At 41.0% G+C, this 25,278-nt stretch overlaps 1 protein-coding gene across 3 annotated transcripts; it reads right to left on the bottom strand.

Annotated features, from left to right (window-relative positions):
• Positions 1-1,493: 1,493 nt before the first annotated feature.
• APLF (aprataxin and PNKP like factor) lies at positions 1,494-25,201 on the bottom strand. Of its 3 annotated transcripts, none has more exons than XM_071425099.1 (9): positions 25,076-25,201; positions 23,530-23,678; positions 22,719-22,845; positions 20,801-20,979; positions 17,719-18,107; positions 9,821-9,946; positions 8,567-8,613; positions 7,561-7,599; positions 2,459-3,393 (listed from the first exon to the last, which is right to left on the bottom strand). In XM_071425099.1, the coding sequence occupies exons 2-9, from the start codon at positions 23,626-23,628 to the stop codon at positions 3,164-3,166; spliced, it is 1,236 nt and encodes a 411-aa protein (XP_071281200.1). In that variant the 5' UTR covers positions 23,629-23,678; positions 25,076-25,201; the 3' UTR covers positions 2,459-3,163. The 3 variants fall into 3 exon arrangements, with proteins under 3 accessions (XP_071281193.1, XP_071281200.1, XP_071281187.1); XM_071425086.1 differs by having other exon boundaries at positions 24,473-25,153; XM_071425092.1 differs by lacking the exon at positions 7,561-7,599 and having other exon boundaries at positions 1,494-3,393; positions 24,473-25,156.
• Between the last annotated feature and the right edge of the window lie 77 nt (positions 25,202-25,278).

Below are 25,278 nucleotides of genomic sequence, written 5' to 3'. Positions count from 1 at the left end.
AAAGGGATCCTGAGGCTTGACAAGGAGAAGGACTCCTGTGGGGCTGCAGGCTAAAGGGCTCCTGAGAAATGGCACCATGAAGGTTGACAAGGGAAAGAGGCTCCTATGAGGTGGCAAAGAACTGGCTCCTGCAGGGTATAATGAGCACAAGACAATAAAACCCTACAATGCATACAGAGCAGAATACAATACAATACTGTACCATATGCTACAATAGCTATACAAGAAACCATGATATAATGCTGTACATACTCTGCAATACATTCAAAATATGTAAACTACAATAAACATGAATGACAGCACACAACACATCTAGGACCATAATGAAAGGAATGAGAGGGATGTGTCTTTACGAACAAACCGTGGGTCTGCTTGCAGATAAAGCCAGATACTGATAGATGAAAGAAACAGTGGAAGGAACCATAAATTCCAAGGAATCCCCCTAATTGACACAGACTCAGTTGCTCATCCAAGATTGTGCTATATTCCTGGACTTAGAGAAAAAGAACCGCAATACAAAGAAAAACGGGGGAACGGGGTGGGAGGGTACACATTAGAAGGGGTTCTGTATTAGGCTATTCAGGAAGTCTGTATCTCTCAAGTACCTCAGCCAAGGGGAAGAGGAAAATGAAGCAGGGAAATGAGGATAAAGAGAAGCTGCATCCTCCAGCAATTTGAGAGACCTCATGGGAAATGTCCCATGGCCTCTCCCGTTATTTGAATAAAGTTGAAGGACTCCTCTGTCTCCTTTTAGAATATAAACCTCTGGCATTGTGGATTAATTTTCCTAACAAAAAAATACAGTAAATACCACATGGTACAGTACACACTGTAATGCACAACCCACTTCTCAGCCTTTGAAGAAACCTGCAACTCACACTAGGCCCTCTGTGGCCAAGATACAAGGTGGCCCCTTCAAATGACCTGGAGAGCTCCTGTTTCACTCAGGATCAGCATCTGTGCTTTTCTGGTCACTCTCACCTCACCCTCCCTGTGTGCCCAACAAACAAGAGACACACAAGCAGCACAAATCCCATGGCAGCTTTTCCCCAATGCCAGGTGCCACCACAAGGCCCTGACATGGCACTGTACCTAAGAGGCAGACAGGAATCCCTTCACCCTACTGAGTAAATTCACCTTGTGGGAATGCCCTCCCTTTTGGCAGAGGGAAGGGACCTGAAAGGAACCAATTTGACTTTTTTTTATGTCTCAACATATGTTATACACAGGGTGAAAAATTACTATAGGGGCTGTTAGACATGCTGGGAACCTTAACATGGACCATGTGATAAGGAGGCAAAAAATGGAGGTGTCAGGAAAATTAATCCACGAGAAATTTATGTCTTATGGCGGGATGCCCCTGTGTCCTGGCAGTGATGCTGTCCCTGTCTTCTATTTCTTCCTCTTTCTCTCTTTCTCCCTGTCTGCTCTCTTTTCTATCCCACACTAGTTGAGTCCATATCCTTTCTTTACCAAGAAACAGTTCTCAGATATAATACTGCCACATCGGTGCTTTATTTTTATCTGAGAAATCTGTCAAAAAGAATGCTTCCCCTTTCAGCAGAATCTGTAAGGACCAAGATGACCCTCCAAGAATGAAAGTTTCCAAGTGCCAAGGGGGTGTGTATAATGAGGTTTTTTGAGGTAGAAATGGGCAGCAGCTGAGGTTCACAAGGTCCATCCCCAGTGCCCAACCTCTGAACTGCTGGCACTTGAGGCTGCACAGCCCCATCTTGCATCCCATAGCCTGGAGCACACCTCTCCTGTGCCCCAGAGGAAAGTGCCTTCTCCCTCTGCTAACACCTCAACATAAGGCTGGCTCCCCCTCCTCCTCTTCTCCAGAGAGCGCTGCTCCAGCCTGTGGCAGCTGCATGCACCTGCTTGTAGAGGTGCCTCCTGGGCAGGACTGAGACAGTTCCTCTGTGACACAGCCCAGCTCAAGCAAAGTCTGTGCTCTCCTGCCTCCTGGCCATTAGGGCAGCTTCCCCTGAGGCCAGCAGCTTCCTTCACAGGGCAATTTCCCTGCCCAAGACAGCCCCAGTGTGATGGGAGCAGGAGATCTGAGGGCTGCTGAGAGCTGAGTCTGCACACAGCTCAACACAGCAGTGGCAAGGCCTGGGCAATGCTTGGTTTGATTCCCCCTTGGCAGTTTTTCCTGTAAGAGGAGCCTCTTCACAAAAGACAAACACACAAGCTCAAACACACAAGTCAAAAACCAGGGCATTAGAGTTGTAGAGGGCACATCCACAAAGTCCTCCTGAAAAGTCCCGTAAAACCAGCTGGTGTGTATGTGGATGCCTACTTGAAGCTATACTAGAATGCTTCTCTTGCTGAACTTCAGGACTTTGACCAAAAAAGGTGCCAAATTCACAGGGCTCCAGTCATCTGTCCCAAAATATAGCAAAACCTTTTAACTTGCTTTCCAGGAAGCTCAGGGGAGTGATGAACACACTGAAGGCAAGATCTTCCAACGTCTTTAGAAATCAGAGAAACAGTTACATGCTTTTCCCACTGTATGTTACAAGTTTAACTGTGCAAAAATACAGTCATCAAGACTTTGCTGAGAACTAGAAACAGTTCCAGTGATGAACATGGAAAGAGGTACTGTCATAATCAGAGCAAATATTACTTGTTGTTGAGCCAGTCAAATGCTTCAATACACTGAGATCCTGCTCTCAAGTGATTTAGACAACCTGTATTTAACTACTGTACCTTAAGAGAATCAACAAAACAACATCTGGAAAAGATGGAGGCAGAATAACAAAGTTTAAAACTGCACTAACTCAACAATAAAAATGGCTTAGGCTTTCCTAGCAGTATTTCTTTCAAGCACAGGAAGATGAAGTTTTAACAACCTTTAAAACTGTATTTCAAAATACAAGATACCAATGGCGTTGCAAAAAAAAAAAAAAAAAAAAAAAAGGAGAGAAAAAAGAAAAAACCAAAAATTTAAGAGCTCTATCCTCTGGGTCCACAACTTAATAAAACAAAAAACCAAACACCACACTATCCTCAAAATAATACATACGGATAAGAAAGGCATTGCAGAATCCCCTCACCCCTATTATTATCTTCCTGTACTGCCTACATCATGGAGAAAAAAATTTTCAAACCAATTCCTCTCCTCTGTGCAACCATGTTTTAACACAACCGCACTAGACATTTATAAGGCTGTTCTCAGCAGCTTTTTCTTGATCCTAACAAATCTACATGTTTCTTGCACAAGTGTGTCAACATCTTCATTATCCTTTTCTTCTGAACTTGGCTCCCAGTCTGAGTCTTCATCAGTAGGTTCGCACTCCTCCTCCTCCTCCTCATCTATAAAGTGGTCATTGAGGTCATATTCATTGGCTTCACCATCATTGACACCATCCTTCTTCACAGCCCTTTTTCCTGTAGGGACAAAAATGTCATGTATTCATGACCAATAAATGTAGAGTTCAAGATCACTCCCAGAGCCCAGATAGTAAACCATCTCTCCTCACAAGAGAGAATGACCTAAACAGTACATCTGTCTTCCAGTTAAGCCTCTAGCTATTGCTAGATGGCTACTCTGACCCTAAATTTTCTGCCTCCATCCATCCATCCATCCTTTGTATTCTTAGTCTTTGGAAGCGAATAGCTTCCTTCACATGAGAGAATAAAATCTTCTAGATCACTCACCTCCTATGTTCTCCACTTGCCTTCATGCTGGATAGTCTGTGTTTCCCTTCTGAAAGTCATTTCGTTCAGAAATGCATTTTGGCAGATGTATTTCAACCTTTCTCTCAGTATCTGTGACACCTCTTTTCCTAAATTTCCAAAATTTCTAACTAGCTATGGCCTGTTAATATTCCAATCATGTCTTATTCTACCTTTAAGTCATATCTCTGAGTAAAATCATGTTCATTCCTCAGCTTCCCTCCCAGTTTTGCATTCTTACCTTATCTAGAAATAACCACGCAATGGTAATCAGTCTAGCTAACTTATCTGTTGAGCAGTTGTCACCAGCTTTCATATGGAACTATGAATATGAGTTTTTTTTTCTTTAACTACAGACCACACCCCAAATCCTAACTCTTTAAATCAACCATAAACAATTTTCAGCAAACTCTTGAAACCTCAGGTCAGAGCTCCAGGCATAAACACCACCACCAGTACCTCACATAGCCAGACTACAGCCTCTTTCAGTCACACTCTTCTGTGACTGGGAACGCTCCTGTTCCAGATTTACCTTCCTTATTATGCATTATTGTTTAAGAGACTTCACAGGAAATTAATCATGCCATAATTGGGAGGGCATATTCATTTCAGGATGTTTCCTCCCAGTTTGTCTCAAACCAAGACACTGTGTTAGCCCATAACCAGCAGAATTTCTCAGCAGAATGATAGACTATAGTCCTTGCAGAATTGGAGGGGAGGGGTCAAAATGAAGATGCTGAATAAAGTAAGAACAAAATCCCCCTTCTCAGACTAAGGTTATGAGAATAATAAGCCCAAGAGCTGCTTATCAAAGAAAAGCCCTTTGCCACTTTCACAGCACTGTGAGTGGTATTTTACAACAGAAGCAGGAATGCTGGCAAAATACTGATAACTTTCATATTCTTCTTAAAAATGTAAGAAGTGCATACTATGTTCTCCCTCCTCATATATCAACACTTTGATTTCAGCAGTGAGTGATGCACTTCCTTTTATGCCTTTCCTCTCCATTTCTTTCTGCTGTAGTTTAATTTAGCCCTGCAGCCCCTAAGGCTGATGACTAAGCTTAATTCGGCCTTTTCTCTAGTAGTCTATCTATAAAGATGATCTTGAAACTTTCTATGGAAGTATCTCCTTGATGTGGGAAAAAAAGCTTGCTGACTGCTCCTTCCAAAACATTCTATTTTGAAGTGAGCTTATCAGCTTTCTAGAAAACCTATACAAAAGTATGTAGGAGAATCCATGGCTACAGGGTGTTATTCATCTCAGTAGCAACAACCTAGAGAAGTCATTTGGTAGTGACAATTTAACAACAGCATAACTCTGACATTTTTTTTTTAATCCTTCCCTACAATTATTCCTCAATAATTTGCCTCAGATTATTTTTCAGACATTCTCTACAGGCAATTCTGGCAGCAATTAGACTTGAAAGCTAAACATGTTAACTGTCATGTAGAGGGTTCCCCTCTTCTCTTGGCTGGTGGAATTTAAATACACTTGTAGGGAATTTAATCCTGCTGTGTCTAATGGTGCAGTTGTGCCAAATATGACAAAATAAAGGTTAATGGAGCTCTTACTGTCTATCTGACCCTGCAGGATGTGGTATGATGGCCTCAGGTGTGAACTTGCTGAGCACCACCTTTTATAAGCTTTGCCCTCCACAGAGCTAAGTAAACCAGTCAACCAAACTTTACAATTTTTTTTAATAGTAAATATAAACAGAACTTAATAAATTAATTCCCTTCTTTCCTGTGTGTGCAGAATATCAACTCTTCCACAGTTTGTTCTTAGTAAGAAGAGTTGAATTTGACAGACTGAATTTCACTTCTGTGTGCAAGTTTTACATGCTACAAGAGCAGCACTTCTTCCTTCAGAGTCACCCCTGCCTGACCATTAGCTGCACACACAAGGGGTAGGGTACACCCTACTATTTGGATAAGGAACGTGCTCTTATGAGAGGCACAGCTGCAATTTAAAACCTTCAAGAATAGATGTGGACTTTTAGATATGCACACAGTCCAGCCTGTTTCATATTAAAATCTTCAACACTCCGTGCATGCCTCAACACTCTGCAACACAAATTTCTACCACGGACCTCTGATCATGACGGGGGCTGGTACTTGTATCACAGGATACACTAAAACACACGGGTAACAAACATGCCTCAGAATATGCTGGTGCACAGATATAAGCATAGCAAATATTGGTGATAGTCAAAGTGCACACAAACTGGATAAGAAAATGGTATGGCAAAAAAATTTCTCAGTGGAAAGTTTAAAACAACCTCCTGCATTCATACAGAACAGAAATAGAGGTCAAAACACTTTGCCTAGAAAGCTAACTACAGCTATTTGCACTTTTATTTACTTTCTGTAGAAAGCAAATCTATTTTGAAGATTTCTTTAGGAAATTCCCAGCCTCTCCTTGGTGATCTCAAAGAAGGCAAGCCACTTCCCACTCCCACTCAAAATGAAACAGCTCTACACCCTCCTGCCTTACTCTGGTCACTGAAAGCAAAGACTGCACAGCATCAGACTTTCAGACTGCTCTTCAAAGCTCACTTTTAATTTTAGAAAACATAGGAAGCTTCACATTTGGAAGACAAGACAAAAAAGAATCCTGGAAGCAGACCTAAGCATATGTCCTGGGTTGTAAGATATGTGAGTATTCTATTCCTATCTGTTAAAGGTGGGGCAGTTATCTTCTGTTATTTGGGCAGTTTTCTTTATCTGTTCCACAACCATTCCTCTCTCCAGGAAATATCTTCTGTTAGTGGGCCATTGAGTGTCACCACATGACTGATAAAATTACATCATCCTATTGTGAGAAGCTCCTCTGGGGGGGAGGAGCCAAACATTCCTACCTGGATATAGTTTGAGATTTGGAACACCGTAGGCAGCCTTTTCCCACTGGATTCCCAGAGGAGCAGCTTTCTTCTCCACTAGATTCCCAGAGGAAGACAAAGCCCATCTACACCACCACTGGGTCCTCAGAGGAAAACTACACCCTTCTACAGGATCGCTGCTTCAACAGAACCACACCTGTCACTCCAGGAGGACTACAGCCACCATTTCAATTGTACTGCTGCCACCCTCACCAACAGGGTGTCAGGTTGCATTCTGACTCTGTCAGTGGGTTTTTTTTGTTTGTTTGTACTATTGCATTTGTATTTTTAGTTTTCCTAGTTAAAAAACTGTTATTCCTATCCCCATGTCTTTGCCTGAGAGCCTTTTAATTTCAAAATTATATTTCGGAGGGAGCAGGTTTACATTTTCCATTTCAAGGGAGGCTCCTGCCTTCTTTAGAAGACACCTGTCTTTTCAAACCAAGACAGCATGTTTAAAACTTGAGTCTATGTGCCCCCAATATACATAAACTTCTATACTTTGATCCTAACAAGCCCTGAAATTTCAGTACCTCACTGTAAGAGTAAGCAAGTTCATCAGCACATGCACAGATTATCACCTGGAAGTTAGTTAAAGGTCAGAGGGAGTATCTCCATGTTGCAGGAGCAATCACTCCTTAAGGCAACCTTAACTAGCTGTGCATGAAATACTGGATTCCTTTAATCCTATTATGGCTGCTGTGTTAGGAGTGAAGATGGAAGACACCATTTAGCCATGTGTGTCTCTCCTTAAAATATCTTTGTTTTCTTGTCTGCTTCTAGGAAAATACAGGTGTGATTATCCAGGAAGACTGGCACAAATACAACTGAAGGACTATTACTTGTAAGAAAACAAGGATTTTACTAAAATAATGACTATTTTCTCCTCAGCTAAGTATTATCAAGCATCTCCAGCACTATTAAATGCCAAAAGAGCCACAGCAGACCAATGGTGTCCCAGGTTGATGTGCCCACTCATAACTACAGAATACACTCACCATTGCTTGAAGCTCGTTGTCGTGTTCCTCTTCCAGTTACTAAAGAAAGGGAAGTTGTCAGTCAGGACAGAGGGAACCCTGCCATAAGGGTTATTCTTAGAGCTGCTACAACAGGAAACTGACCTATTAAACAAATGCTGAAATGGTTGTGCTGTACTTACAGGTATAAAAGCTACTCTGATGCCTCAAAAATACCATTTTTGTCTTGAATCATTCCCAAGAGATTACCCAGATAAACTGTTCTTAAAATTATTACCCTTGCCATCTGTAGACAAATGTCATCAAATCTGACTGGGAGTTTTTAAGCAGGAAATTGGAATATTTTAGGGCATTTAAATATTTTACACTACTGTTTCCATAAATGCTATTCTAACTTAATAATGTCATAGCCCTGAATCTTCAAAGCAAAATGCATTATCATGACAGATCCCTAAGTGTTCTGCTCTAAACTACTGTTTCTAGCATTGGGATTTCACGTGGAAAAGCTCCAATCCAATAATCAAGAGAAAGCACCACAAAAAAATAAAACCAAGAAGTGTCTCTTTCAATTCTTTAAGAGCAAACAAAATGTAAACAGCACATTCCCCTGTGTTTCTTCACCAAATCAAGTTACTGGAATATGAAAAGACTACAAAGTGTTAGATTAGGAACTCAAATTCAGTTTTAGTTATCTTCCCTCCAGGCCTCAAGAGAACATACATGCAAAAATTAATTCTCACAGTAAGAAAATCACTGGTGAAAAAAACCCAGCACAAAAAGATGACAGATATGGTTGCAGTATTTTGTTTAGAGCATCAGAATATTTTAACATTTTATCTTACCTGAAAATTTCTGATTTAAAAAAATCCCAGAAAAAAAAAATCCTAATACAGAGGGAGCTATAAATGCAATTTTATTTCCTAAAGGGAGATTAAAGCATTTTAATGAGATAGACATGATTGTCCTTGTGGGTCCCTTCCAATTCAGAATTTTCTGTCATTCTGTAATATTGAATAAATTGGCCTACCTGGAGGTGCACTGTGCTTGTATTCCAGTTTGTGCTGGGGGTTCTTCCTGCAAAGAACAGTAAAAGCTTGATTCCATCACATTTCACAAGTGCAGAATTCCCTGGTATTTTATGGATAATTTTCAAGGCACAGCATTTAGATCAGTCAGGTAATAGCCAACAGATAAGGACAAAAAAATTAACACAAAACCCCTTCAAATTATATCTGTTGCTTCATCAAAAGAATGATCAATTTTTCATGGGTGCCTCCTTTCCTCTATCCCCAAATAATGAAACACAGATTAAGAAATTACTAACTCATGCAACACAGAGGTTGTCTCATCTGGAAGGAGAGCCAGTTTGGGGTTTAGATAAAGCATCCGTTGTACTCCTGAGAAGCATGTTGGCAATTTCATTACTGATACAAGTCTGTATCGCTCAGCCTGAGATAGAAAATTAATCTCATACATGTTTTTAAGAGAACCACTTTTTCTGCATTAGCTGAGTATCACCAAGGCTTTTTCCTAAGAGCTGCCCTCATTTTGTTACATTTCATGGAGATCATGCTTTTTAGGACAACCACACTTTCCAGGAGAAAGTATTTATGTGCAGAAACAATCTTTAACAGCAGCCACCAGTTTCAATATGCTCCCATAGAAATGCTATTGCCTCAAAATATATCTTCTTGTCCATTGTAATAATTATGCAGTCTGCTAAATATGTAAACCCAAGATACTGAAAAACAATGGAATACAACAATATTTTGAAGAAAATCAACAGTGCTTAAAAGAAACAGCAGTCAGCCATAAACTGGATTTTATTGCTGTTACCTCAATTATGCTTTGTAATAAATCAAGTACTGACTAAAATAGTTTTTTTGCAAAATCACAACAAATACATTACCAAAATTTAAATAAAAGTTACAGATCAAGAACAACATGTAACAATAAATTGCTTATATAAAAGAACAATTTACTGAATGTTGAAAAGAGATACAGTGTTGATCTCCAGGTCACTGAATAGGCTCTTTGAGCAGTCAAGTTTTCAGCTCTGAGAGCTGACATAATTACCAAAATAGTGATTTTTACTGTGTCAGTGTTAAAAATATGCACAGACTTGGGTGCTTTAAGGGTAGAAGTCTGACTGCAGTAAATTTCGGAAGGCTACAGCCAATGTAAACATCAAGAGTTAGTCATTATTCTACTGTCCTTCTGCAACTGCAGAGGAGAACATTCTTAACCTGACACAAGAAGAGCCACTGTGCACGTTTCTCACCTATAACAAGCTGTTCCATATGGACACTCAGGCCGGCTGTCATCATCGTCCTGAGCCACCATCTCCATGTTGTGATAGTCATCATCATTAGGATGACTGAACTGCTGGAAGTGAATGGGATTCTTCCTGCAAAAGACAAATATGCACTGAAACTGACTGTTCCATTTCAACACAAGAGAGGACATGTAAAACATGTTACTGAGTCATTGACAGCTCATTTTTCTGTGGTTACATGAAGAGGAGCTTTAAATGTTTAACTTGACGCAGACTGTATGACCTACTTTCAGGACAACAGAAGAAATTTTGTTTTAGCACCTGCTGCAACAGAAGTTAAACCAGGAATTTTCCTATTTCCCATCAGCTTTAAGTTTCAGACCTCCAACACATGTACAAAAGGCTTTATTTGAATTACAAACTAGCACGCTGACATGAAGTTGTACCATAAGACATTAACAACTTCATGTGTAGCTGAGTCACACCAATGTTAGTGAGGACAGCATAAAACCATCATCCACAACTTCTTGCTCTACAGTACTTTAATCTGAGGTGAACAAGTAGGGAACATAAATTTATGCATCACTGAAAGAACATTTCTACCACTTCTAGGCAAGAGCTTTGTACACACACCACTCAAGACTAGGCAGTCATAAACATCACTTAAAGAAGAGTTTCTTCCTTCTAGAACTGTTGTAAGTGGAATTAAGAAGAACACAGAAAATCAAGTTCCCACTTCAGGAGAAATTCATGTGACAGATCAAAACAGGCTAAAAAAATTACATCAAAATTAACATAATAGTAGCAAAAGCAAATCTATTTTTTCCCTATAATTTCCTGTAGGCTTTTTTTCCAAGTGTAATACTGAGAAGCAAGAAATGTGAGATTTTTAAATAAATTATTTTCCAAAAGACATCTGCAAAATACTTTACTGATTACCTCAATCATTCCCAGAGTACATAACCTCTAGTGTGTTTGCGCAAATTATAAAAGTGAGCTGCCTGCCTCAAGCAGGAAGAATAGCAACTTTCAGCTACAGAGTAGTTACTGCTTTAGCTTGGACTTGCTACATCTGCATTTAGAAGCAGGTATGGAACACACCAAGGATGTGTGCAGCCACTTCCATACACAGCAACTTCCTCATTTATCAGAGAAACTCCTTTAAACTCACAAGTACCTCTTCTGAACTTCACAGAGGAGAGTCAATATTCATTTTAGCATTTCAACTACCACTATAACAAAAGAGAATTTGTTACAGCTTTCACAAAAGGATGACTTAAACATTGTGAGCTCTGCTGGCCATTCAGGCTTCCTTTTAGCATTTGAGAAATACCAGCTATTTAGTATTAATTCTTTAAATCTCCATTTGCTAGGTATGTTTCTCTCAGGAAACTCCACAAGCAAGCTACAGATAAACTCTTCCATAAGCCACTTACCAAAGATCCAGTATGCCTTGGATCTAGTTACATAGGTGATAGGCTTCTTGTCCTGGTCTTTTGTTGCTTCTACAAACTGTAGGACAATTGAATAACGTTTCACTAGAAACTATTGCAGGGTTGCAGTCTTTTATTCTATAACAAATTCTCATAAAACATCACTTCTTGAGGCAAATTCAGACTGGCTGCCTACTTGTTTCCCCATTAAAATAAATGGGATGAAACCAAATCATTTAGAGGCCGTTTGCCACTTTGTTTTCTTAATGCACAGAACTAACATACTTGCAGTAATAGCAAGAATTCTCAGTCACATGAAATACAATTTATCTTCTGAAAGAGATACAGCAGCAACTGATATTCCTTGATTTAAGTTTAATTCTTACTCCTACATCAAGATACATAAAGCATCAAAGTTGCCATGTGTCACAGTTTGACACTGGCACGATGCCAGTGCCCCATGAAAATGTATGTTCCCTGGTGTCTGCTGTGAGATGTGACCAGGAATAGAGCAAAGCAGGCTCCAACTTAAAAGGGACCCCCTTTTAAGGATGCTTTGCCCAATTCCAAAAAAAAGCACAGTCCTCTCACTTTCAGGGCCCCAGTCTCCCCCAAATTCACCCCCTGGGCCGAGGGGTCTTGAGAACAGAGATCTTTTCCTTCACTAAAGATGGAGGGCACCACCACCCTCCTCACCCATCGTATCTGTTCACGCACTCCTTCACATAACATCACTGCACTCTCTTGGCTCCAAGCCATTGCCTCTCTCTAAATGCAGTCTCTGTGTCACAGGAAAAAATGGTTCTGTCCATGGCTATACAAGAAAACTCCAGCCAAAGGCCTCTCCAATCATCCATGCCATCAGGATTCTTCTCAACTTCTCTCATGGCCCATTTCCTCTTATCTCATCTCTATCCCTCTTCTCATTCAACTCCAGGAGGATCAGCATTTGTAAGGTTTCCATCATCCAAAAAAAGCATTAAAAAAATCTCAGGCTCTGCCTGTCCAGAACTCCCACGGCTGCCCTGATGGGCACCTTCTCGCCACACCGCCCCTGCCCCCCCCCCCCCCCCCCTTTCTTCTCCTTCTCAGCTGGCTGTGCTATCAAATCTCTTTCTCTCTCTCTCATTCTCTCTCTCTCCTGGGAGGGGGGTGGTGGCTGCCCGATGGGTCTCGGTGCTCCTCCACCCTTCCATCCCGCAGGGGCCTTCACCCCCCTTCTCTGTCCAAGCCCCGGCCTACCTCACCCAGCTGCATGGCTTCCCCTCCCCCACCCAGCCCACAGCCGGGCACGGGAGCTCTGATCTCTTTCACTGACAGAACTCAAGAGAGCTTCCCCCTGGGAGTTCTCTGCTTTTAACCCCCTGTGTTCTCAGAGGCGCATCCATGTCCTCAGTGGCCACACCAGGTGCCAATATTCAAATCTGAGCACCTATTGGTTTGACCACAGCATCCCAAAAAACTCACTTCCTTTTCAAACCAGGACACCATGGAAAGAAGGACTAATAGCTGTCAATTAGCAGATTTATTGTATTTTAGGAGATATCCATTTCCTTTTAAAATGTTGCTTCAAGACCTACTTGGACAACACCAAACAGCCATTATTGAAGGCGAGGGGGAAAAAAAGAAAAAGAAGTAGGGGAGAAAGAAGGAAGAGCAACAAAAGAGTTGTGATGTACAAGTCCTTGTCACTAGGCTTCAGGAGTCTTTGGGCCACTAGATGATGCTCCTCAAATTATACATTACCTGTGGAGCACCTCAAACATGTCCTATGTCTTGAACATGTCCTACCTCAGATGATCAGTAGAAACATCTTATTTTATCTTAGCTTTACCTGGCTAATTTATACTTACTCTATGTGTAGTGCAACAATACCCTACAAACTAAAAGGAAGCAGAGAAGTGCATAGCTAATAAGCAAACATCTTTCCTTTTTTCAGAAAAACCCTAAGGCTTCTTCCTTAAAGGTTTTGTTTGGGGGTTTTTTTATATTTATTTGCAGACATAAGATATTTGAGTTACAGGAGCACATCTATCACACTCTAAGTTGCACTCCAAAGTTAACTGTTTCACCACAAAGCCTCAGTGCACAGGAATGTGTTAATTCATTTGATCAAAACAAAATCATTAGGCTTTACTTGCATGAAAAATAACAATTAAAAGCCTATTTTAATAAGAAAATTTTATTAATGTTGCCTTCATATAAACATTCTGACACAGTTACTGTTACTTTGCTTTCACAGAAACTCTAAATTTGTGTACTCAACACTTCACGATGCAGGAAACTATGTGAACTAAAACTATGCAAATAAAACTTTAAAACTTCTTCAGAATCAATGCAATCATCGTCAAGCAAAACTTGAATATTGCTCAGTGAAATATTTATATATTTTAATATTATTCATCTGTGTAGCTATAAAAAGCAACTTTAAAAACTTTTTACAAAGCAAATTTAACTAATCTGTTCAGAATCCCTGACTCCTCACAATCCCATGCAGAAGACCCCTTGCTATCACATTGGCTTATTTCTTCAGCTACTGAACGAACCTCCTAGTGAAAATGTAATGAAATACCAGCACTGCTTATAAAGCCATAGAATTCAAGCCTGAAGTTATGCCATAACTACACATAACATGTTTGTAAGTTCTATATTTTAATTCCTAATTAACAGGAGTCAAGAAAAAAAAAAGACAGATGCAGGTCTTTAGCTGCCTGATTTACAAGCTTAGAATGAAAGGAAAAATATTTATTTTCATAAACAAACAGCAAAGTATTTAGAAGAACCCACAAAAAAATCCAAACATTGGATGAGCATCCCCCGGCTCTGACAGTTTTGGAGAGATTTACACACCCCCAGTCAGCAGAGAACTGCACTCCAGGCTATGGCAAAAGGACTGAATTGTGGAAGAAAGATTCCAAATTCCAGTTTGTCACGGTTTGACACTGGCGCAATGCCAGTGCCCCCATGAAAATAAATTCTCTCTGGTATCTGCTGTGAGATGTGACCAGGAATAGAGCAAAGCAGGCTCCAACTTAGGAATAAAGAAAACTTTATTAACCTACAACTATATGAAAAAGAAATACACAGAGAGAATGAAAACCTTCCAAAAACATTCCTCCTCCCGTCACCAAATTTCCAATACATCCATCCCTCAAATCACCAACTCTCAATCCATCACCACCCTTTAGATAATCAATTCTCAGTTCATCAAGGAGTGAGGAGTCCCTCTTATACCATAGGCTTCCCCAGGAAACACAGTTGAGACCTCTTGTGTTTCCATGTCACTCGTGGCACTGCCCAGAGATCATTTGCCATTGTAACATCTTCCTTCCATGCCCAGTGCTCTCACCACTGCACATGGACCAGAGCTGCTTCTAGGGCTCTCCTTTTAAGGGTGCTTTGTCCAATTCCAAAAAAAGAGCACAGTCTCTCACTTTCGGGACACCTGTCCCCCCCAAATTTCACCCCCTGGGCCGAGGGGTCTTGAGAACAGAGATCTTTTCCTTCACTAAAGATGGAGGGCACCACCACCCTCCTCACCCATCGTATCTGTTCACGCACTCCTTCACATAACATCACTGCACTCTCTTGGCTCCAAGCCATTGCCTCCCCCTAAATGCAGTCTCTGTGTCACAGGAAAAAATGGTTCTGTCCATGGCTATACAAGAAAACTCCAGCCAAAGGCCACTCCATCATCCCTCTCACCTAAGATTCTTCTCAACTTCTCTCATGGCCCATTTCCTCTTATCTCATCTCTATCCCTCTTCTCATTCAACTCCAGGAGGATCAGCATTTGTAAGGTTTCCATCATCCAAAAAAAGCATTAAAAAAATCTCAGGCTCTGCCTGTCCAGAACTCCCACGGCTGCCCTGATGGGCACCTTCTTGCCGCAACTCCCCCTTCTCCTTCTCAGCCGGCCCGCTATGAAATTCCAAGTTGGCCCAGGCATAGATACCAGCTCGCTCTCGCTCTCTCTCGCTCTCTCTCTCTCCTGTGCGGGGGGGGTGACTGCCCGATGTCTCTTGGTGCTCCTCCACCCTTCCATCCTCAGGGCCTGGCCTACCTCGCTTGGCCACATGTCTTCCCCTCCCCTGCCAGCTGCAGCAGCTGGGCAGAGGAGAGGCCTGAACCTTTCCCTGACCAGAACCAAGAGAAAGTTTTCCTGGAAGTTCTCTGCTTTTAACCCCCTGTATCCTCAGAGGCATAACTGTGTCCTCAGTGGCCACACAAGGTGCCAATATTCAAATCTGAGTACCTATTGGTTTACCACAGCATCCCAAAAAAACTCACTTCCTTTTCAAACCACGACACTGTTTCAGACATGAGAGTTCAGGTCTACTATACCTCTTCTATGGTGGCCCTTAAAAAGGGTGATGGTGGTAGATTTATTTTAATTCCCTATTCTGCTAACTTCAGAAAAGCAACAAGCAGACAAAAACATGTGACAGCATTCAGAGGGTGAGTTCCTCGATAACAAATAAAGGCAGCTACAACATACACAGAGCACTTTGTCTCCTGATGATAACAGCAGCTCCTTTGAATTTGGCCACCTCAGAAAGTGACAGTGAATGAAGGTGACAAGAAGACTCCTTGGTGCAAGAGGTGTGCAAGTTTAACTCTTTCAAAAGCAGTGTTTTCAAATTCATAAATGAAGAAACAAAACTATGGGTTACAAATTTACTTGCTAAATGTTCGCTACAGGCTAATAGAAATGTAGTCAAATAACTAGATCTAACATTTAATCTTTGCTCTAACACACTTTTGCTCTAACCACTTTTGCCAGTTGTTTAGAAACAACTACTTAGGGGCCTTGAACTAAAAGCAAATACAAAGATAGACTACAAAGCACATTTCTTTTGCTGCAAGCAAACAAGTTGAGTTTCATAATATTTCCTGAAGATCAAAGCTAACATTTTGGTTCTCCCTATTTACAAAATTCTCCCTATTTTTTCTCCCTATCTGACAAAGACTGCTATTTGTAATTTCAGAACATTCTTTTCTTTTTATAAAGCAATACTTTCCAAAAGTACTGCTGCCAAATGTCTTGCAATCAAGAGACCCAGGAAGAAATGTGCACATATAGACTCCTACTCCCTACTACCAGTACCTAAGATTTGCCTTAGAAATATTCTTATCCTAAAGATAAGAATATTTCTTCATAGCAGAGCATTGAATCTCCTTAATACCCACACAGGGCAAAACCTGTCTCAGCAATATTCAAAGTAGCTGGAGCAAACCAGAGGCTGCATTTGCACCACTGCATCAACAGAACTGTCTAATAAGACATGCTTTTGTCATAATCATTAAGGGGAAAAAATGAGATATGTCAAAGTTACATGAAAACCAACATGTGATGTGCTCATGAACACAACAGCTTTACAATTTTGATATTCAATTATCTCAGCATCAGGCTCACCAAACATACAGGAAGCCAGTCACTTGTGCTTGTTTAGCTCCTAACCAAACTCACTGCTTTTATTATTGTTGAAGCCCCTTGGGGGAAGATAAAAAAAGTCACAGGATCTGCTGTTTCCTGGATTAGCCTTTTGTATTTACAAAAAAATTACATTATAGGGATTATCTAGAGCTCAAAACCTTCTCCTAAATGTAGTTCACAGGTCAGTGGGCATTTTCTAGACTCAAGAGCACCTCTAGATTTCAGCCTTCCATTTAATGTAACATGACAGAACACCACAGATCTTTTCTGGGCAGAAAGAACTAGCAGGAAGCCAGGCACCCAGCACTGGTGTTTTGGAACTTCTCTGGTATGACAAATCTTCTACCATGTCCATCTTGAAAGGATATGAGTGAAAAGAAGAGGAAAAGCCCCTGTTATTCCTCACTTGCAGTATTTCTAAAGACTGTCCAGATAAGAGTTAACCTCAAATTCTAAGTATGCTTTGTTCTGGTTTTAGGGGTGACTGAAAGCTTTTTAAAAATTGCAGAAACATCAAGTTATAATAAGATAAATTCTTGATTATTTATGGATGACAAAGAGTATGTATTTTAAACATTGAGATCACAAAGCAGGCAGTAACTTCAATAAATACAGTAATCTTTCATATAAGTCTCATCTGCTAAAAAAACAAACCTACAGGGTCAGTGTTGGGCATTTGAACCTTTTACACCTCTTCTCCCTACTAGTACCTCATACCATACACACAGGTCTTTTATTTCTTTTCCTTTTATAATGGACCTTTATATTTTATTTCCTGCAACACTTCATCTTTTAGTTTGCTCAAATACTTCATCCCTTGTTTGGGTTGTATTAGGAGTTAGCAAGACATCCCAGCTCCTCCTTTTATCCTCCTAAAATTAGTGTTCTGCTATTTATTTCTCATCAGATCCCTGTTCAACAAAAGATTTTTTTCCAAATCAAAGTTTATAACAACTTTACAGTTTTCTCTTCCATAGCTAATACGTTATTTCTGAATAACAGGCTAGACCAAGCTAGTATTGATTTTGCTTTACCTGTAACAGCCACTTCCATACTTGCAAGGTGTCCTCTTATGGTGCATCGGTTTGGAGCTTTCTGAAGCATCTGCACTTCTAGCTGAATCAGAAATCTCAGGGTTGTAGTCCAGATTTGCATCAGGCTCAAGAATCCTTTCCTGAGCACCAAGATATTGGGAAGTCCTGCCCCAGTGAGCTTGTCGGCTTGTAGAGCCAGCAATGCGCTCTTTGTTTTCTGTTTCCTCAATTCTGTTGTCTTTAATGGAGATCTGACCTTCTCTTTTAGACCATTTGCTATGCAGCTGCCTATCATTTTTTTCCAGAGAATTTCCAGGGTTTGTTGTTTCAGTCTTGCCACTTGCTTCCATATCTCTCATGGTAGTTTCAAGAGGAAATCCAGATGTATTCTGTGGAACAAGGTTACATTTTGAAGAACCTGAAAATTTACACTCCTCAGAATGAAAAGCTTTGAAGTAAAACTGTGCCTCATCATCCCTGCTTTCAAAATCAGTCACAGAACAGCCTGATTTAGAAAGGACCTTGAAAGTTCATCTGCTCTAGACTTAAAAAATCTTCTACTCCACTTCCTAAACTCAAGTTCACTGCTAAACACAGCTGCTGAATGAAAACCTCAAGTTCAGAAAACACAAAGAGAAAAACTTATCCTAAAAGAAAAACTTAAAAGAAAAACTTATCTAACAGCTTCCTTCCTCAGCTTCAGCTCCCTCACATGACCTGTTCTCTCATCACCTCAGTTTGTGAACAGTCCAAGAACTAGTTTAAATTGACTTACAATTTAAACTACTGCTCCTGAAAAATTAATGGGGATTATACAGGTGAAGATGTAGTAGACTGTAGAAGAATGTAATTTGGACAGACTCCTACCCATGAATCAATGTAAATTATTAAGGAATCACTTACTAATTTAACGAGTTTCTTAATAATTTAAGCACCCAGATACATGGAGTACATTTGTATTTATCTATATAGAAGATATATGGGAACTCAGGACACATACCCTGAGGTTAATCCCACACTGATACATCTTAAATGCTTCAGCTCATGACTCTAAATCACAACAGTCTGTCATAGACACCATTAAGCAAATATTTCAGTTTTGACACTAACTGCATTTTAAATTTTGGAAAAAAAATGTACATTTAAAATAAGAAATGTGTTCTTTAGAAAAAGAATCTGAGATACACAACTGAGGAAAAAACACTGTCCTGACAATGGAGACATCACCTGGAAGCATATTACATTCAAGGCTGAACTACTTTGATACATCATAGAACTATTCAAATGTCTGTGCTTTCTAAAGATTATTATCTATGTTTCCCCTCCAGTAAATTTATACTTAATTTACACAGGTGTGTTTTGCAGAGCTTGAAAATCAACCAGTGATTTCCTACTGGATTTTGTTTCTTTCCAAGAAAGTCCCATCCAAAACCAACTACATTTGAGCAGCAACTTGATTAAGAAAGGGAAAGTCAGGATTAACATCAGATGATCCTGACAGAAGCACATTTAGTGACTCAACTAGGAGACAAAGACAACTCTCAAAATACAGCTCAGCAATCAACTGCAATTAAGGAAATAAGCCTTTCTTTGCAAAAGAAAGCATAAATTACTATTATTTGCCAACACCACTTTTGAGTTCTCTACCATGTATTTCCACCCCTTGCCTGTACTGTACATAACGAGACAGAAGGCTCACACTAATTCCCTGGTTACACACCAGGCTGTGATCCAGGGAAACCAAAAGCCACCAGCACTCAGCACTGGGACAGCCTCTGGTGGCTGCTGCCAGCCACAACAATTCAGATATTTTTGCTTTCTTCCCTACAGAACATTTTCTCAATCGCCTTAAACACGACAGCAGGACCACGATTTAGGCTCTGCTATCCAAATTACAGTCTTTCAGAGCTCTCTATGGTTACTACTCTTGCTTGCCCTAATACATCAGTTTCTCTGCAAAGTCCTGAAAGCAATTTCTTAAACTGTACTTGAAATTAAAATGATTTATGTAATTATTAGGTGAAAACAAGTAAGGCTTCCTACGTACAAATTGCAAAATTGAATAATTAATTACATAGTCACTCATTTTATAACCAGGAAAAGAGAAAATAGCTCAGCAGCTGTTATTAATGGACCTAGTGGACCACTGTTATACCAAAACTACTACTACCACTTGCTCTCCATGCACAGTTTGTTTCGATTAACCTTAAAACCAAAACCCCAATAATTTTCAGTGTCAGAAGCATTTTAAGTATTTTATCAGATCCTGGAACACAGCCAGGCAATTTTAATGCCAGTCATTAAAAACACCTTCCAGAGTGGTTCACTTAAAGAAAACAAGTCAGTGAAATTCTGTTTGCTCTCACCAGTATATGCTTTGTTTGACTTTAGCAATGATCCTTCTCACCACTTGCAGGATGTTGTTAGCAAGGATTTAACTGCCTATAAATGCAGCTGTACTGTGAGGTCACAGAGAGACTTGACCTGCTGGACCAAAGGGTCTGTTCACTCATTGCCACAAATAGTTTTAGGTTTCAGGTTACTTTGTTTTCCTTTTTTTGACTCAGATTTTGAGATGGTGGCATAAGCACACTCCATGCTACCTTCCTTTGAAACAGCAGTTGCTGAGCCACACACCATCCTCATCTGACCATAAACCCTCACCTACCAGAATGGCAATAGCTTGGGCAAAGCCCAGTGTTGCATTGCATCAGTTTCACACCATCATGTATCCCCAGAGGTTCTCAGAAAAAGAAGCCACATGCACCAGCCACTCCTAGGAGCAGTGCTCTGGCCCATGTGCTCCTGCTTCTTGCTGTGAAGATCTCAGTCTGGTACTTCCATGGGACATTTGGGGCCCATGTCCCAGATCCTTTGAAGGAAATGCAGAAAACCAAATCTCTGAGGCTTCCATGATTCTTGCTACAGAGCTATCCAAAAGACTGGTATTTCAAAACAACAAATCATGATCAGAACACAGAGAACAAAAAGTTATGTTGTAGACCTAACCTTCAACATGACAATGCCAACTACATTCTCATTTTTTGCAATATCATGGTTGCGCCCTGAGCCAAAAAGTTACCTGAGATAAAGGAACAGGGATTGCAAGGCAGCTCCTTTTCCCTTGATCTTGCTCTCCACCTTCAAAATCCTCTATAGTTTCTTCAGAAGGTAATCTTTTTTTCTGCTGTACATGTAATTCTGATTTTAATGACTCTGTAAGATCTTCTCCCCTTCCTTGGCCTTTTTTCTTTCTACTACCTTAAAAAAAAGGGTACTTTTGGAATGCAATTTTTTAGTGAAATCCTGACACTAGAAATCATTAAAGCAGAACACTGGGCACACAGCATGAGAAATGGCAGCAGTTGTGAAAAAGACTTTTTAAACAGTTCCAATGTTTGCATGTATCCCCAGTTCCCCCAATGTCAGGGCTTGAGATACTCACCCACACAGCTCCTAATCTCAACACTGACAAAACCAAAACATTCAGTCTTTGAAATAAACATTATATTCACACATATAGCAAATGTTATAGTACTGGCAGAGAAACAAACAAATAGACAAACAAACCCCACCCCCCCCCAAAAATACAAAACAAAAGCACAAACATAAGAAAACTATTACACCAGTACAGGACTCAACACCATGCAATTTTTATATAAATATGGCAGGAAGGAACAGTCTAGATTTAGAAGGGAGATGAAAGAAAAAATACTGAAACACAGATTTTCTTTGTCATCTTATAATTTTTTTCCAAACTAGCTTTTGTGGAAAAGAATAGGCAGTGTGGTGGATGGCACATGATTGAGGTTTTTAAAGCCACAGTTGCCCTCATCAGTGCACACAGACACCTGTATTTACAACAGGAGGGAAGAAGCAACTGGCCAGACAATGTATTTAACATACTCCTGTGGGCTTGCTTGGATGTTTAGAGCCAAATCCATAACAGCATCTCAGTAGAAAGAGCAGCTGAAAAGGGTCACTAGAGTAGAGCTGCTGCACATGGGAGCAGACACACACTCACCAGTCACAGTTCATATACTTGGACTGATCAGCAAAGGAAACTCAAGTTTGCCCCCAAACCACTTCACATCTCCCCACAGAAGGGCAAACAGGGTGGGGTGTGCTGTGTTCAGCACAGGGAGTGACAGAAATACTTTCTCCCCCTCACTTCTTTGGCCCTCCTGTTCCATCAATAGAAGTCACAAGGGCAATAAATGCCATGTAGAAAGTTTGTCTAGTGGCATTTTAAAAGCTCCCAGGACCAAAGGCAGACATGTTATAAAGTCTTCTTGAGCTTGTGCCAATGCATAGGCACCTCGTGTGTCCCACTGACAGTGACTGAAAACAGCCTTCTGCTGCTGTCACTGCTGCTAGGCAGCAGCAGCACATGACACATCCAGCAATTTCTTTTCCCACAAGAACAGGAGGGAATGCAACACCACCCAAACTTCTGTTGGTAAGAATCTATCAGACTGTAATGAACTGCTTCTCCTAGGAATTAACTTTGGACTAAATAACCAAGTTTGATTCAGTTACGATTAAAAAACTAACATGCAACACCACCCAAACCCTTCTGCCTTTAAAACCTGTGAAATTAAGAATCTAAATTTAGAAGGGCAAAACATCAGTGACTTAAGTGTGGAGAACTCTAGGAATTAAAGAGACAGAAACTACTTAGAATTTACATACAAAATAGGAAAGTTTATAGCAAAGGGCTCCTGAACGTCCAACGCTCAGCTGTACAGAGTTTATTATCTAGCATCAAAACCAAAAAGAACAGAAAGAAAATTAACTGATAAAAAAGAGCTCTATCACACCCATAAGACTGATGACAAAGGAGACAACAGAAGTCAGTCTTTGTCAGCTGGCCCCACACAGAGCATGGAAAGAGAAGTAGCAAATTAATACTTCCTACCACCATCATTATAATTTTAAAAAGTATATCAAAGCACAGAAATGCATATTGGAATGCAATCATTATCACACTGCAAACCTACCTCCCGTCGTAACAGGCTTGGAAACCCTCTGCACCAGAAGATCTCTTTCCAGCATCCAAGATGGAAGCACTCTCTTTCTTTGAATAGATTTTGACTCTTTGCTTTCATTATTGTCAGAAAGAGGAACCTGAAAGAACATTTACTGTTTAGTTCCTTTATCCAGGCACAGAAGAGTGGGGGGAAACTAGACCATAGTTTGTACTCAGTTATGCCCTTCAAAAGCAGTCTGGGTAACCACCTACTTCTTGTATGGGGACCATTGCTCAAATATTTTAATTTTTTTTGCAGTTTCCACCCACTCAGAAAAACAACATTTATAGGAACCTTCATGCAGTAAAAACAAAACAAAATAAAACAGAACTTCTTAGATCTTTGGAATAAATATCTAAAAGGCTACAAACTGAAAGATTCATAGAAGAGCTTTACGACCACCTTGCTCTAGAGTTTCCCTACATAGATATAACAGAAAGAGCAAGTTTAACAAAAGTCAAATTAACATTAACAAATATGTCCAAGAAAAAAAAAACCCAAACCCCTGCAAACATAAAAGTCTTTCTTAAATTCCTACAATTTATTTCCCCAGAAAGTAACCAGACTCTAAATCTCTGTAAAAACAATGCAAATACACCAAAGTCACATTAATTATTTACCGAAAACAACACTATCATTTTGAATTTCCTGAGCCAGTCCACCCCAGGGATCTCAACTACAGCAAAGGCTGACATTTCATTTGTATAGAGAACATAACACCTCCTTAACTTTCAACACATGCTTACAAATATTAAACTTCATTAAAAACTTAAACACCCACCAAAAATCTGGAAGTAGCATCATTATTCCTTGTTTTTGTGGCTCCCTGTACCTCAGAGCAGGAACATGCTGGTTCCGTTAACAATGGAATACAGGACATCTCAACAGCATGAACAGCTGGTGCTTTTTCATCAGCCTCCTGATTATTTTCTGACAAAACAAAATCAATTTTATCTACTCACACACTACAAATATAAACATGCACTTTTGACTCAAACACAAAAGTTGGTCTGAATGCTTGCCATTAACAAATGCAGTTTGAAACTGATCGTCAACATCACCTTAACATCAGCTTACAGAGGGAATAAATGCACCTTCCTTTTTACCTCATACCTAAAGGGTTTTGAACAATAGACTCTCTAATAACTGCTGACCATGACTGTGATGTTTTGGGGCTTAAGTACATAATTTACACTGGTTGCTGCCATGACAAAACTTTGAGAAAGCTGAAACTCCATCTTAGAATTTGCTTTATGGTAAATCTGCACAACTCCTCAAAATCTGATCCTACTTTAAAAGTCAGGCAACAATTTTAAGATGCAGTTTTCAGGATCAGATGCCAAATGAATCAAGCACTTCCCAGCAAGTTCTCACTACAGGCTATAAGCCTGCAGCACCGAAGTGACACTAGATACGCAGGTGCTAGATTCAAAAGCCACAGTCCAGAGCCACTACATCTAAAGAGCTTTTCAGGTTATGAAAGCACACCCAAACTGTAACTGTTTTTCCTTCAACACATTGTCTTTTCACTACTCAATTCACCAGCACAAATAATCAGGGAAAAACAAGTCCAAAAGCTGGAGTATTCCCTGCACAGAATCACTGGGGAGTCTCTGCCAACCCTTCCAGAACTTTCTTCACTGCAGAGATGGCACACTGACCAGCTGAAGTTTCTCTCTTTCGCCCTGGGAAGAGAAACACCAAAGGCTAAGCTCTGCACTCACCCCTTCAGCTCTTCAGGGGCTCACAAAATCCCAGGATGGGGGAGGTTCAGTGGGACCACGGGGGGTCATCTAGCTCCAGCTCCCTGCTCAAGAAGGGTCATACTAGAACCCATGGCAAAGGATGGCATCCAAATGGTTCTGGAATATCCCCGCTGAGGGACACTCCTCAACCACTCTCGGCAACCTACTCCATGTGCAGCCACGGCACAGTAAAGAAGTTCTTTTTTATAGTCAGGGGGAACTTCTATGCATCAGTTTCCGCCCATTGCCTCCTGTCCTATAATTCTGCAACAGTGGGCACAGGCTGGTCCATCCTTTCGGAACTCTTCTTTTAGATACTTATACTCATGAGTGAGGTCTCCTCTCAGCCGTCTCTTCTCGAAGCTGATCAGACCCAGCTCCCCCAGCCTTTCCTCCTACGAGAGATGCTCAACTCTCCCGCTGGAGCCGAGCTTTCCCCGCCCCTTCCACCCACGGCAGAGCCGCCGCGGGGCTACAACGCTCCTCCTTGAACCGCAAGGCTGCGGACACGAACCAACCCGGCCCTGGGAGCGGGGGCCGCTCCCTCGGGCCCGCGGCTGTGCGAGGCTGGGCCGGCCTCACCTCGAGGTTGCCGGAGCCGCCGGGACAGGGACGGAGGTGGTGCCGAGCCCGGCAGGAACCGCCGCCGCCTGATGACGCGCGGCCGCCCCGTGACGCGCAACTTCCCTGGGCCGCGCGGCGGCGCCTCCTCCGTGGTCCCGAAACTGCGGAGCTTGGCCCCGAAACCAGCGCCCCACGCGCACACCCGCAGCGGGCGGGCGACA

This window comes from Agelaius tricolor, unplaced genomic scaffold (genome assembly GCF_023055355.1).
Source record: "Agelaius tricolor isolate 1412-34295 unplaced genomic scaffold, bAgeTri1.0.p SCAF_1, whole genome shotgun sequence".
Taxonomy (NCBI): domain Eukaryota; kingdom Metazoa; phylum Chordata; class Aves; order Passeriformes; family Icteridae; genus Agelaius; species Agelaius tricolor.
This window is presented reverse-complemented; position numbering and strand designations above follow the sequence as displayed.